General features: G+C 37.1%; 1 protein-coding gene across 3 annotated transcripts in view; it reads right to left on the reverse strand.

The window, feature by feature from the left end:
- Positions 1–13,751, reverse strand: part of LOC126299231 (uncharacterized) — a 251,445-nt gene that overhangs the window by 60,734 nt on the left and 176,960 nt on the right. For all 3 annotated transcript variants that reach the window (XM_049991015.1, XM_049991014.1, XM_049991016.1), the window contains exon 4: positions 10,997–11,130. In XM_049991015.1, coding sequence (XP_049846972.1) covers positions 10,997–11,130 — 134 coding nt within the window. The remainder of the gene's footprint in view (positions 1–10,996; positions 11,131–13,751) is intronic.

Here is a 13,751-nt window from a genome sequence, read left to right on the forward strand (position 1 = left end):
TAAATGGTTGCGAAAACACACTTGACCTCTTAGCCACAAACAATCCAGAGCTAATAGAGAGCATCATGACTGATACAGGGATTAGTGATCACAAGGTCGTTGTAGCTAGGCTCAATACCGTTTCTTCCAAATCCACCAGAAACAAACGCAAAATAATTTTATTTAGAAAAGCGGATAAAGTTTCACTAGAAGCCTTCCTAAGAGACAATCTCCATTGCTTCCGAACTGACTATGCAAATGTAGATGAGATGTGGCTCAAATTCAAAGATATAGTAGCAACAGCAATTGAGAGATTCATACCTCATAAATTGGTAAGTGATGGAACTGATCCTCCATGGTACACAAAACAGGTCCGAACGCTGTTGCAGAGGTAATGGAAAAAGCATGCAAAGTTCAGAAGAACGCGAAATCTCGAAGATTGGCTAATATTTACAGATGCGCAAAATTTGGCATGGACTTCAATGCGAGATGCCTTTAATAGGTTCCACAATGAAAGATTGTCTCGAAATTTGGAAGAAAATCTGAAGATATTCTGGTCGTATGTAAAGTACACAAGCGGCAAGACGCAGTCAATACCTTCGCTGCGCAGTGCTGATGGTACTGTTACCGACGACTGTGCCACTAAAGCGGAGTTATTGAATGCAGTTTTCCGAATCTCCTTCACCAAGGAAGATGAATGGAATATTCCAGAATTTGAAACACAAACAGCTGCTAGCATGAGTTTCTTAGAAGTAGAGACCCTAGGGGTTGCGAAGCAACTCAAATCACTTGATAGGGGCAAGTCTTCAGATCCAGATTGTATACCGATTAGGTTCCTTTCAGATTATGCTGATAAAATAGCTCCCTACTTAGCAATCATATACAACCACTCACTCACCGATAGATCTGTACCTACAGATTGGAAAATTGCACAGGTCACACCAGTGTTTAAGGAGGGTAGTAGGAGTAATCCATCGAACTACAGACCTATATCATTGCAGTAGGGTTTTGGAGTATATACTGTATTCAAACATTATGAATCACCTCGAAGGGAACAATCTATTGATACGTAATCAGCATGGTTTCAGAAAACATCGTTCTTGTGCAACGCAGCTAGCTCTTTATTGGCACGAAGTAATGGCCACTATTGACAGCACATCTCAAGTTGATTCCGTATTTCTAGATTTCCAGAAAGCTTTTGACACCGTTCCTCACAAGAGACTTCTACTCAAGCTGCGGGCCTATGGGGTATCATCTCAGTTGTGCGACTGGATTCGTGATTTCCTGTCAGGAAGGTCGCAGTTCATAGTAATAGACGGAAAATCATCGAGTAAAACTGAAGTGATATCAGGTGTTCTCCAGGGAAGCGTCCCAGGACCTCTGCTGTTCCTGATCTATGTAAATGACCTGGGTGAAAATCTGAGCAGTTCTCTTACTTTGTTCACAGATGATGCTGTAATTTACCATCTAGTAAGGTCATCCAAAGACCAGTATCAGTTGCAAAGTGATTTAGAAAAGATTGCTGTATGGTGTGGCAGGTGGCAGTTGACACTAAATACCGAAAAGTGTGAGGTGATCCACATGAGTTCCAAAAGAAATCCATTGGAATTTGATTACTCAATAAATAGTGCAATTCTCAAGGCTGCTAGTTCAACTAAGTACCTGGGTTTTAAAATTACAAACAACTTCAGTTGGAAAGACCACATAGATAATATTGTGGGGAAGGCAAGCCAAAGGTTGTGTTTCATTGGCAGGACACTTAGAAGATGCAACAAGTCCACTAAAGAGACAGCTTACACTACACTCATTTGTCCTCTGTTAGAATATTGCCGCACGATGTGGGATCCTTACCAGGTGGGATTGACGGAGGGCATCGAAAGGGTGCAAAAAAGGGCAGCTCGTTTTGTATTATCACATAATAGGTGAGAGAGTGTGGCAGATATGATACGCGAGTTGGGATGGAAGTCATTAAAGCAAAGACGTTTTTTGTCACAGCGAGATCTATTTATGAAATTTCAATCACCAACTTTCTCTTCCGAATGCGGGAATATTTTGTTCAGCCCAACCTACATAGGTAGGAATGATCATCAAAATAAAATAAGAGAAATCAGAGCTCAAACAGAAAGGTTTAAGTGTTCATTTTTCCCGTGCACTGTTCGGGAGTGGAATGGTAGAGAGATAGTATGATTGTGGTTCGATGAACCCTCTGCCAAGCACTTAAATGTGAATTGCGGAGCAATCATGTAGATGTAGATGTAGAAAGAGGATACTTCCTTACCAGTGTTAGACTGCCACACAGATAAAAATGAGTGATATCATTATTAGCACCACCAGTTGAAAACAGTTGAAACTACTTAAAGTGAATGAGGCACTGGCCCCCCGGAACTCCAGTTAGATTTTACATTGAAATTACCATGGAATTAACTCCTTTCCTAGGTCATATTTATCAAGAATAACTTCTGTAGTGAACAGACCCTTGTGACAGGGAAAGAGCACAGATCATTCATGTTCATAAGAAGGCTAGTGCATTGAACACACATAATTACAGATCAGTATTGCTAATGTCTGTCTGTTTCAGGATCCTAGTACACATTCTTAGCTTAAAAATTATCATGTTAAAAGAGGAAATCAAGATTCTCTCAAAGAACGAACAAGGATCCAGAACAAAAAACCTTTGAGTGAGACACGCCTAGTTTCTTTCATACATAACACATTGCAAACATTAGATACAAGTGTACATTTTTATATGGCATTCAATGCTGTACCAACTAAACAAGATACACAGACTCTCTTGGAAAAAATGTGATGTGATTGGCTCAAGGAATAGCTGACTTGCAGAACCCAATATGTTACAATAAATGGTAACTGTTCCACAGAAATGAAAATAGAAGCAGATGTGTGCCAGAGAAGTGGAATAAGGTTTTTAATACTTTCAATGTATACGTGGTGTCCCAGAAGGAATGGTCACTATTCAGAAGCATGACAGGTATCAATAAAAAATTGTCTAGCACACATGTTCACTAAAATGCATAGCTTAAGAGCAATGAGCACTTGTCCAGTAGAACAGATGTGTTTCACAGTAACAAAGATGAATAAGTACTCATTGCTCGTGATGTATGCATTTTTGAGTCCATGTTTACTACACATTTCTACTTTGAATGACTGTTGGTGTCACATCCCTGAATATTGACCATTCCTTCTGTGAGATCCTGCATATAAAAAGTTTATCAGATTTGATCAGCAATACTATACAGTTCTGTAAAGCAAGTATCATCAGTGAATGATCCTGAGGAATCACAGAAAGGCCTGGACAAAATTTCCACTTCATGTAATGAATGGAAGCTCTCTTTAAATGTAGATAAATGTAACATAATACCTATAACACAGAGAAAGTATCTGATTACAAGATTGCTGGTGAACATCCTGAACACATCACATATTTAAGTATTTGCAAGTCATGTTAAGAAGCAATATGAAATGGTTACATCACATAAAATCCGTATTAAACAAGGTGAATGGAAGACTCAGAGTTGCTAGAAGGGTTTTAGCAAAGTTCAGTGCATCCACAAAGGCAGTCACATACAAGACATTAGTGCAACAAATTCTAAGTGATTGTTCCAGTGTTTGGACTCGTTAAAAAGTGGGCATGACAACAGGCATTGAATGAATTCAGAGTTGGGTTGTTAGGATTGAAACAGGGTGATATAGCTGATAAAAAGTGTAGAAATTATCAGGGAACATAACTAGGATGCTTAGAAGAGAGGTGACATAGTTTTTGCAAAATAGATCCAGTATTCCAAGATCACTATGTAACCATTATGCTACCAATGACTTATATGAGAAAAAAAACGAGAGATTAGTGTGCCCAAGGAGGCAGTTAGGTAGTCGTTTTTATCTTCTACAATACACTACAGAAGTAGGCAAGGAAACTTAAAATATTGATACTATGTATTGTCCAGCCAACAGCCTTGCCACAGTGGTAACACAGGTTCCCATCAGATCACTGAAGTTAAGCACTATCAGGCTGGGCTCAGCACTTGGATGGGTGACCATGCAGACTGCCGAGTGCTGTTGGCAAGCGGGGTGCACTCAGCCCTTGTCAGGCAAACTGAGGAGCTACTTGGTTGAGACGTAGTGGCTCCAGTCTCATAAACTGATATATGGCTGGGAAAGCCGTTTGCTGACCACATGCCCCTCTGTATCTGCATCCAGTGATGCCTGTGGGCTAAGGATGGCATGGCAGCTGGTAGGAACCGTTGAGCCTTCCAAAGCCTGTTTGGACGGAATTTTAGTTTATGTATTGTCCACCATGCACTGTACAGTGGCTTGCAGATTATTTAAGTAGATGTAAATGCAGATACAACTAGGCATGCTTATTCTATAAAGAGCATTTATCTTCTATGCTAACTATGTTAACATTTCTAGACAGATTCAAAAACATTTTCTGGCCCAGTTTGCTTTTGGCCACCCTGCACCTGGGGGAAAACCCTTACTTTTAATTTGCACTAAGAGTTGAAGTTACCAAGCATTAAGGCAAAAGTTAAAATAGTACAAATTTAAAAAATTCTCACAAACATACCACCTTACCCCAGTCACACACAGCAGAATATGAAATGCAATGCTTTTCTTAAAGGCTAAAGAATTTATAAATTATTGTTTCACTTCATCTTTGTCTCACAACAAGTTACATACTTACTCTGTAATAAAACAACAGAGCACAGTTAAACATAAAACACTAATTTCATGAGCCTATTGCTTTGTTTGAAATTTTACAATGAATAGAAAGAAAAAGAGATCAGCATTGATGGAAGCAGACACATTAGTCACATTATACTGTTTTTAGAAAGATGTCACACAAAGATGTCACTGAGGTCACTGTAAATTGAACAGTCATAATATGCAATAAATAGCTGTAAATTTTATAATAAGGTTTTACATAATGACAGCATGACAGCACACATGTTTCATTTACTGAGACATTAAAGCAAATACATTTTAAAATACAGCAAAGTAGGTTTAATAACAAAATTCAAGATATGCTAAGTAGGGAAGTGCATTAACATAACACTGGCTAATGTCTGCTGTTTAATGTTTTCAGGGGCAAGGCTGTTAACACAGCACAGATTCACTTCCATTGATAAGTCAAAAGTGCTCTGAACAATAAATTTGCATTAATTATGCATTGCAGTTATATGACATTTACTGTAGTATATATGTTTCACACAGGCATTCTAACAATGACATTCAGACAATGTAAGCACTATCTACTAGCAGTACCAAACATTGAATTGCTATATCTTGCTTTTGGTACCTTTGAAGTAGCATTAAGTTTGGAGTATGGATACAAGTTTCTGTCAGATTTGCTTGTTCTGAATTTGCACTCTCAAAAGCTGCTTACAAAAATATGAGTCATTACTACACCACCTAGCAGACAAAAGAAAGAAAACAACAGTCTGTAAAGAGTGTAATACTTATTTGCTGAAAGATGCAGATAAAAGGAACAATTTGAAAGTGTTAGTTAACACTTGTAAGATGTGTTTTGTCATTAATGTTCCCACGAGTATGACACAGTAAAGAACCACATTAATTGACAATATTTTCATAGGTGCATTTAATCAGTGATATAAAACTTTATCGAGCTGTGAATGGTCTCTCTAACTATGATTGCAACTGGCCATACTAAATAATGCATTTAATTACAATGGAGTGGTACTATACGAAACAGAAAAATTAATGAACAGGCAACTGAAAGTTTCAAGGCAGCCTTACAGCCTGAGGGATGTGTAGAATGTGATAGATATCAGTTCAAAATTTAATATATTTACATAAGGGTTTCTAACAACCTTTAACAGCTGTCCCCCCCCCCCCCAAAAAAAAAAAAAAAAAAAAAAAAAAAAAAAAAAAAAAAAAAAAAAAAAAAAAACAGTCCAGTATTGCACTAATAAGACATTAAAAAACTGGATTTAAAAAAGAAAGTAATTACCTCCCCAAAAATGAAAAACTTTCATGATTTTGACAATAACTGAAGTAAAGTACTTGCCTCCTGTTCTTCACATATATGTGATGTATTCAGTCACATCTACAACATATCACTTACTGTCACATGGACTATTTCCAGGCAGGCTGAAACATTCTCTTGTCAGACCCCTTTACAAAAAAAGATAATAACACAGATATTAATCCAGGACAGAAAGAATGTCAGCATCAATCATAATATTATCAGTTTTTTTTTTTTTTTTTTTTTTAATTGCACATCTAGGTTTCAGCTAACAGTGCAGCTATCATCACTGCAATACAGACAGTCATGTAAACTCATTGTAATTACAACAACACATATTCCAATCAAAATTAGGCATGTACAAGTAGTCTATGAACCTTGAATAATTGCAGAGAGCCTACATGACTAACTATAATGTACTGATTATAGCTGCACTGTTAGCTCAACTCTAGATTTGCGTTAAAACAGACAGATGATATTATGACCAATACTGACCATCTTTCTTTTCTGGATTACATCAGTCATGGGGCACAACCATTCTCATGGCACTGAACATGACAGATATTAATAATAACCAACCAGTCAGAATACTTACCTCCTTCTTGAGGGTACTTGTAGTGGAAAAAATTATGTATGCAAGAACCATAACGTAGCACTTTGAATAAGACACTTATTCAGTCTCAACTAGAATTTCAAGAGGGGCTATCCAAAGAACAGACATTTTTTCCAAATCACAAATCAGATTACACAAAATGTAAATGACAAAAACTGCCAACTGGTATTATCTGTGACTTGCCAAATGCATCTGATTGTGCAATTCATAGGATCCTCCTAATGGATCTCAAAGATTATGGTAAAAGAGATCTTATTGGTATATGATTTTCATCCCATCCAACTAAAAGGCCATAGAGTGTTGTATTAAGAAATCCTCAGAGTGTACACAATGAACACAATGAAACATCATCTTTACAATGAGGAATAATCAAAACAGGCGTTCCACAGGTCTCAGTATACACCCACTCTTGTTCTCGTAATATGTAAATGATCTTCCATTATGCATCCAAGAATCATAAATAGTTGTCTTCATGACACTCCAAATATTGCAACTGAGCCTAATGGAGTAACTTCAACATTAGAAAATATAAATGACATGTTCCTAAAAATTAATAACTGATTCCCTGTCACTGAACATACATAAAACACTGTAGCCACATATGTGTAGCTCTCTGAAGCATGGTATTTTCCCAGATAGACTGAAGTATGCCATTGTTAAACCACTGCATAAAAAAGGGGATATGTCTGATGTCAACAACTACCACCCAATCTCTCTTCTGACTGCCTTATCCAAAATTCTTGAAAAAGTAATGTATTGAAGAGTAGCTTCACACCTTTGTAAAAATAAAGTTTTAACAAAATGTCAGTTTGGCTTCCAGAAAGGTTTTTCAATGGAAAATGCTATATATACTTTCACTAATGAAATATTAAATGCTCTGAGTAACCGAAAGTCACCCGTTGGGATTTTTTATGATCTCTCAAAGGCTTTTGATTGTGTAAATCATGGAATACTTCTAGATAAGCTCAAGTACTGTGGTATGAATGGGACAGCACTCAAATGGTTTAAATCATACCTAACTGGAAGAGTGAAGAAAGCTGAAATAAGCAGTTCACATAATCTGCAAAAACTGGTATCTTCTTAAACAGGGGAACAATCAAGAACAGGGTGCTGCAAGGTTCGGTCTTGGGTCCTCTGCTGTTCTTAATATATATTAATGACTTGCCATTCTATATTCATGAAGACGTAAAGCTGGTACTTTTTGCTAATGATACAAGTATAGCTATTACACCCAACAGACAAGAATTAACTGGTGAAATTGTAAACAACGTTTTCCAGAAAATCATTAAGTGGTTTTCTGCAAATAGGCTCTCATTAAATTTTTACAAAACGCAGTACATACAGTTCCACACAGTAAATGCAATAACACCATTAATAAATATAGACTTCAATCAGAAATCAGTAGCTAAGGTAGAATATTCCAAATTTCTAGGTGTATACATTGATGAGGGGTTGAACTGGAAAAAACACACCGAAGATCTGCTGAAACGTTTCAGCTCAGCTAATTATCTATTAGGGTTATTGCAAATTTTGGCAATATACATCTCAGTAAATTAGCTTACCATGCCTGTTTTCATTCTCTGCTTTTGTATGGTGTCATATTCTGGGGTAACTCATCACTGAGTAAAAGAGTGTTCATTGCACAAAAGCGTGTAATCAGAATAATTGCTGGAGCTCATCCAAGATGATCCTGCAGACACTTATTTAAAGAGCTAGAGATCTTCACTGTAGCCTCACACTATATATATATATATATATATATATATATATATATATATATATATATATATATATATATATATATATATATATAAAAAATAGAAAGAAACTTCCACATGGGAAAAATATATTAAAAACAAAGATTCCAAGACTTACCAAGCAGGAAAGCACCGGCAGACAGGCACATGAACAAAACACACAAACACACACACAGAATTACTAGCTTTCGCAACCGATGGTTGCTTCTTCAGGAAGGAGAGGGAAAGACGAAAGGATGTGGGTTTTAAGGGAGAGGGTAAGGAGTCATTCCAATCCCGGGAGTGGAAAGACTTCCCTTAGGGGAAAAAAAGGACAGGTGTACACTCGCACACACACACATATCCATCCGCACATACACAGACACAAGCAGACATATTTAAAGGCAAAATATGTCTGCTTGTGTCTGTGTATGTGCGGATGGATATGTGTGTGTGTGCGAGTGTACACCTGTCCTTTTTTTCCCCTAAGGGAAGTCTTTCCGCTCCCGGGATTGGAATGACTCCTTACCCTCTCCCTTAAAACCCACATCCTTTCGTCTTTCCCTCTCCTTCCTGAAGAAGCAACCATCGGTTGCGAAAGCTAGTAATTCTGTGTGTGTGTTTGTGTGTTTTGTTCATGTGCCTGTCTGCCGGTGCTTTCCCGCTTGGTATATATATATATATATATATATATATATATATATATATATATGAAATTTGTTATTAACAATCCAAAAAATTCAAAAGTAATAGCAGTGTACATGGCTACAACACTAAGAGAAAGGATGATCTTCACTACTTAAGGTTAAATCTAACTTTGGCTCAGATGGGGTAAATTATGCTGCCACAAAAGTCTTTTGTCACTTACCTAAAAGCAACAAACATCTGACAGACAGCCATATAACATTTAAAAGGAAATTAAAAGAATTTCTTAATGGCAACTCCTTCTACTCACTAGATGAATTTTTGGATATAGTAAGCAGGTAATTGCCACAACCCCCACAAAAAAGTCGTGTAATATTTTGTATAATGTAGTATCTTCTACAGACACCTTTTATTAACCCGACACATTCCACATCATTAAGAAGTGTTGTATTCATGATCTATGGAACAAGTACTAATCTAATCTAATCTAATCTAATCTTATCTAATCTAATGAGTGATGCACCAGGCCCAGTGACACCATCAGAAATAATTCATGAGGGTAAATCATCAAATGCAAGAGAATATTCTAAATTATTAAGTGTTTAAATTGCTAAGAATCTGAATTGGAAGTCTCATGTTGTAGATCTTAAATGTATAAGCTCTGTTACTCTTGTGTTATGGTCAACTTGAGATTTTGGAGGTGAAAATGTCAAAAAATTGACTTGTTTTTCCTACTTTCTTACTCTACTATCTTATGGCGCCATATTCTCGGTAGTTCATCATTAAGGAAGAAAGTGTGAGCTGTACAGAAATTTGTAATATGAAAACATGTGGTGTTGGCTCTAGAACCTCTTATAGACAACTCTGTAAACAGTTCAGCAGATTTACAACAGCCTTACAGAACATTTGCCACCTATGAAGTTGGGTTTTCAAAAATCAATCACAGTTTGAAAACAACAGTAATCTTCATAAACAGCAGAAATAGACATGATTTACACTGTCACTCAGCCTTGGTGTAGCATAGAAAGGAGTGATGTACGCAGCCATAAAAATCTTTACCACATCACATACCCAGTGAAGTGAAGAATTTAATGTATAATAAAATTGACTTTGGACACATTGTGTGTGTGTGTGTGTGTGTGTGTGTGTGTGTGTGTGTGTGTGTGGGTGGGTGGGTGGGTGCATTCAAATAAAAAGAAATCTAAGAAGCCATTTGAATGGTCAGCATATTGCCATTTTTTCCAATGACAAGATGGAATATAATTGTAAAACTTGATCATTTCCTATCACAGCAAGAGTTCTCAATTATCATCCACACAATATAACAATAACTATTTAGAAGAAACAACTTCATAATAATCTAGGTATTGAGGATGAACACAAATATTTTTCCTGGAGGGTAAAGATTTCAGAATTGCCAGTTTGATGTTGATTGTGTGAGATTAAAGAAACATCATGCCTTAAGAACTAAATTTGTAAGAAGTACATAAAACTTACTGTACATCATACAAGTGACATTATTTTATCTAATTAGAAACTTTATGTTGGATTTCTTTGATACCTTAATGTCTATAGTTCATTTAAAAGAAGGGTGGGCATCAGCTAATCATTTTAATTCAACTGACTGTGATACAAGAGGCCTGAATGTTTAACACAGTTTCATCTTACATGTATTAAAAGTGTATGTCTCCTGCAGTCAGAACCATAGTTTTTCAAACTCTTCATATGAAAATCTATCCAAAAACGTCCCCTACTATGGTACGGAGAGTATACACCCATAAATGTAGGTGAACACCACTCATCATACATATACTTGGGTAAAATGTTAAACACAGCTGTTAAAGTTATACAAACATTGTATGTAAATAATTTTCTTCAGAGAATGTGTTCACTTCAAAAACATAACATTTTTGAAATGCAGCTAGTATTTAAAGCACTGTACACAGATATGACAGAAAAAGGCAACAGTAGTCACTCAAAGCAGAACAAATGCTGTGCAAAGTGCAAAAGAGTACCAAAAATTACCCATTGCATATAAATACTGCATCAAATATGGACGTTTCTTCGGTACATGTTCTTAAGTCCTCCACTGTTACTATCCAAGCTGTCCTGTTATCCTGAGGATGTTTCGGTGTCACATGTTTTACTCTGGTCCTGAACTGCAAGTAAGTTCAAAGATAAAGAATCACTTCAGAAAGAAAACCAGTATGTCACATATTTGAAAAGCTCTGAAAAATAATAAATAAGGTAAACCATATCTATTATTTTATAAATAATAAGTCAAATCATTAACCTCTTCAAACACCAAATTTTACTGCACTAATGATGTATCCAAGTGGTAACACAACAATAAACATGCACAGGAGAGCTGTTCCATTGTAGTTATATTTCTTCTGTGGAACAGAACTTAAAGTAAACACAATGACTTTTTGTTTTCAGCTGCCATATAATAACCCCATTATGGCACAGATAGAAAAGATCAAACAATTCCCCATAACTGTGAACCTACTGCTTGTAGAGACTTTTACAATGGTGCTTTTGGCTACACCTCTTCTGGAAAGCACACATTTATGACTGCTTGCAAAAGCTGAATCCAGTTACCTTTCTCACTAGAATGACATTCACAGACAATACCAGAAGCGTACTGAAACTTGTTTATTTTATTGACATTTATTTCATACATCATACTGGATAATATTTACAGAGACTAACAGTATTTTCAGCACAAAGCTAGCCATTTTGACCATAGAGGGTGATAACAGAATAACATCAAGCAGATCTTTATTTTTATGAGCTAAGAATTCTTGTATCAACAAGGGAAACTTGGAGTCTTACCCCCATTCCCCTAATCAAGAAGTTTGAGGTGCTGTCTTCCACTGAAATGAAACTGATCCATTGCAACTCACTTCACCAGTTGGAAAACCAGTTGTCCTTTGTCAAGAGGAGGCAAATGTAAGAAGGGTACAGGTGCAATAATTGCTGGCAGTTCAAACATGCAGTGAATAATGGTATTCCTTATGGAAATTGCAGGAAAGCATGAGAAGTAACACCACATGCACCCAGTGTGTATGTCTGAGGGAATCATAAAACATGTTAAAGAGGCTATTCTGGCAGCCATTCAGGGAGCAGGGCGCAACCAACTGCAAATTGTGACAGAAATTGGAAGCAATGACACCTTTCATTTAGGATGTGATATCATTCTTGTATCATTCCAGTGACTGGCAATAAAGTTTGAGAAGCCTAGCCTTGCTTATGGACTTCCAACAAAGCTTAGAGAACAGAGCATGGTACCCAGAACTGATCATGACCCATGATTTTTTGTTACGGGATGGATGGTACAACTAAATCAGAGACTTTGAATTTCTCTGCCTGGGGACTGGGTGTTTCTGTTGTCCTCAAAATTTCATCATCATCATCATCATCATCATTTGTGACAGTGGCTAGATGGGCTGTGAAAAAAATTGGACTGTGTAAAAAAAGTTGGGACTTTGTATGAGTGCTGATGATCATGCAGTTGAGCGCCCTACAAACAAAACATCAGAGACTTTGAAGGTTTTGCGACAGGCTAGGCTGTGAATTCCTGAACTCATGTCATATGGTTGAGAACTTAGGGTCCCCCTAAACAGGCCAGGTGTACACTACACATGACAGGCTCCTACGCAGGTAGGCTGTATGGGGTACACGCTAGGGTATTGAAAGATAAGACAGCTCTTCATCCAGCCCAGATGACAACAAGCTGGTAAAGACCTGGAAGTGTCAGTATAAGATCCAAAGGGACGCTCATGCATGTGAGAGCACTAATATCCTAGAAAGCATTTGAAACAAAGTTGTAAAATTTGAAGCATTCCTAAAAAGCAGTGCAGCTCACATAATATTAGGTACAGAAAGTTGGCTAAAACCTGAAATGGATTGCAGTGGGATTTTTGTGGAAAATTTAAGTGTGTATCAAAAGGACAGACTGATGGTAAATGGAGGTGGTGTCACTATCACAGTAAATAAGAACTCAAATTCACTGAGGTAGAAACTGAAATCGCTTGTGAGATTGTCTGTATAAGACTCAGTATCAGGGTGGGCATATACCTATAGTCAGACGTTTCTATCGACTACCAGACACCCCTCCAGGCATAACCAAAAACTTTAGAGAAACATAAGTTCCCTACTATATAAGTTCCACAATCACAATGTCATCATTGAAAGAGACTTTAATCATCCAATAATCAATTGTGAAAATCACAGTTTTGTAAGTAGCCGGCATCACAAAACGCCCTATGAAGGATTACTAAATACCTTCTTGAGCACTGTCTTGAACAGATTGTTCAGTTATGTACTCATGATGGACATATATTGGATATAATAGCAACAAACAGACCTCACTTCTTTGAGGATGGTCACACTGAAACTGGTATCAGAGAACATGAAGCAGCTGTTGCAGCAGTGATTACCACAGTACAAAAGGTAACTAAAACAACTAGAAAGATTTATATGTTTAGTTAACTAGATAAAGAAGCAATAGTGCCATATCTAAGTAAGGAACTTGAAACATTAAACGCTGGAGAAGAGCATGTAGAAGAACTGTGGCTTAGGTTTAGAAGAAAGCTGACCATTCTCTTGATAGATGCCTAGCAGAACTGTTCATGATGTGAGGAGAAACGGAGACTATTGTATGATACACTCCTGGAAATGGAAAAAAGAACACATTGACACCGGTGTGTCAGACCCACCATACTTGTTCCGGACACTGCGAGAGGGCTGTACAAGCAATGATCACACGCACGGCACA

The sequence above is a fragment of the Schistocerca gregaria genome, chromosome X (assembly GCF_023897955.1).
Source record: "Schistocerca gregaria isolate iqSchGreg1 chromosome X, iqSchGreg1.2, whole genome shotgun sequence".
Classification (NCBI taxonomy): domain Eukaryota; kingdom Metazoa; phylum Arthropoda; class Insecta; order Orthoptera; family Acrididae; genus Schistocerca; species Schistocerca gregaria.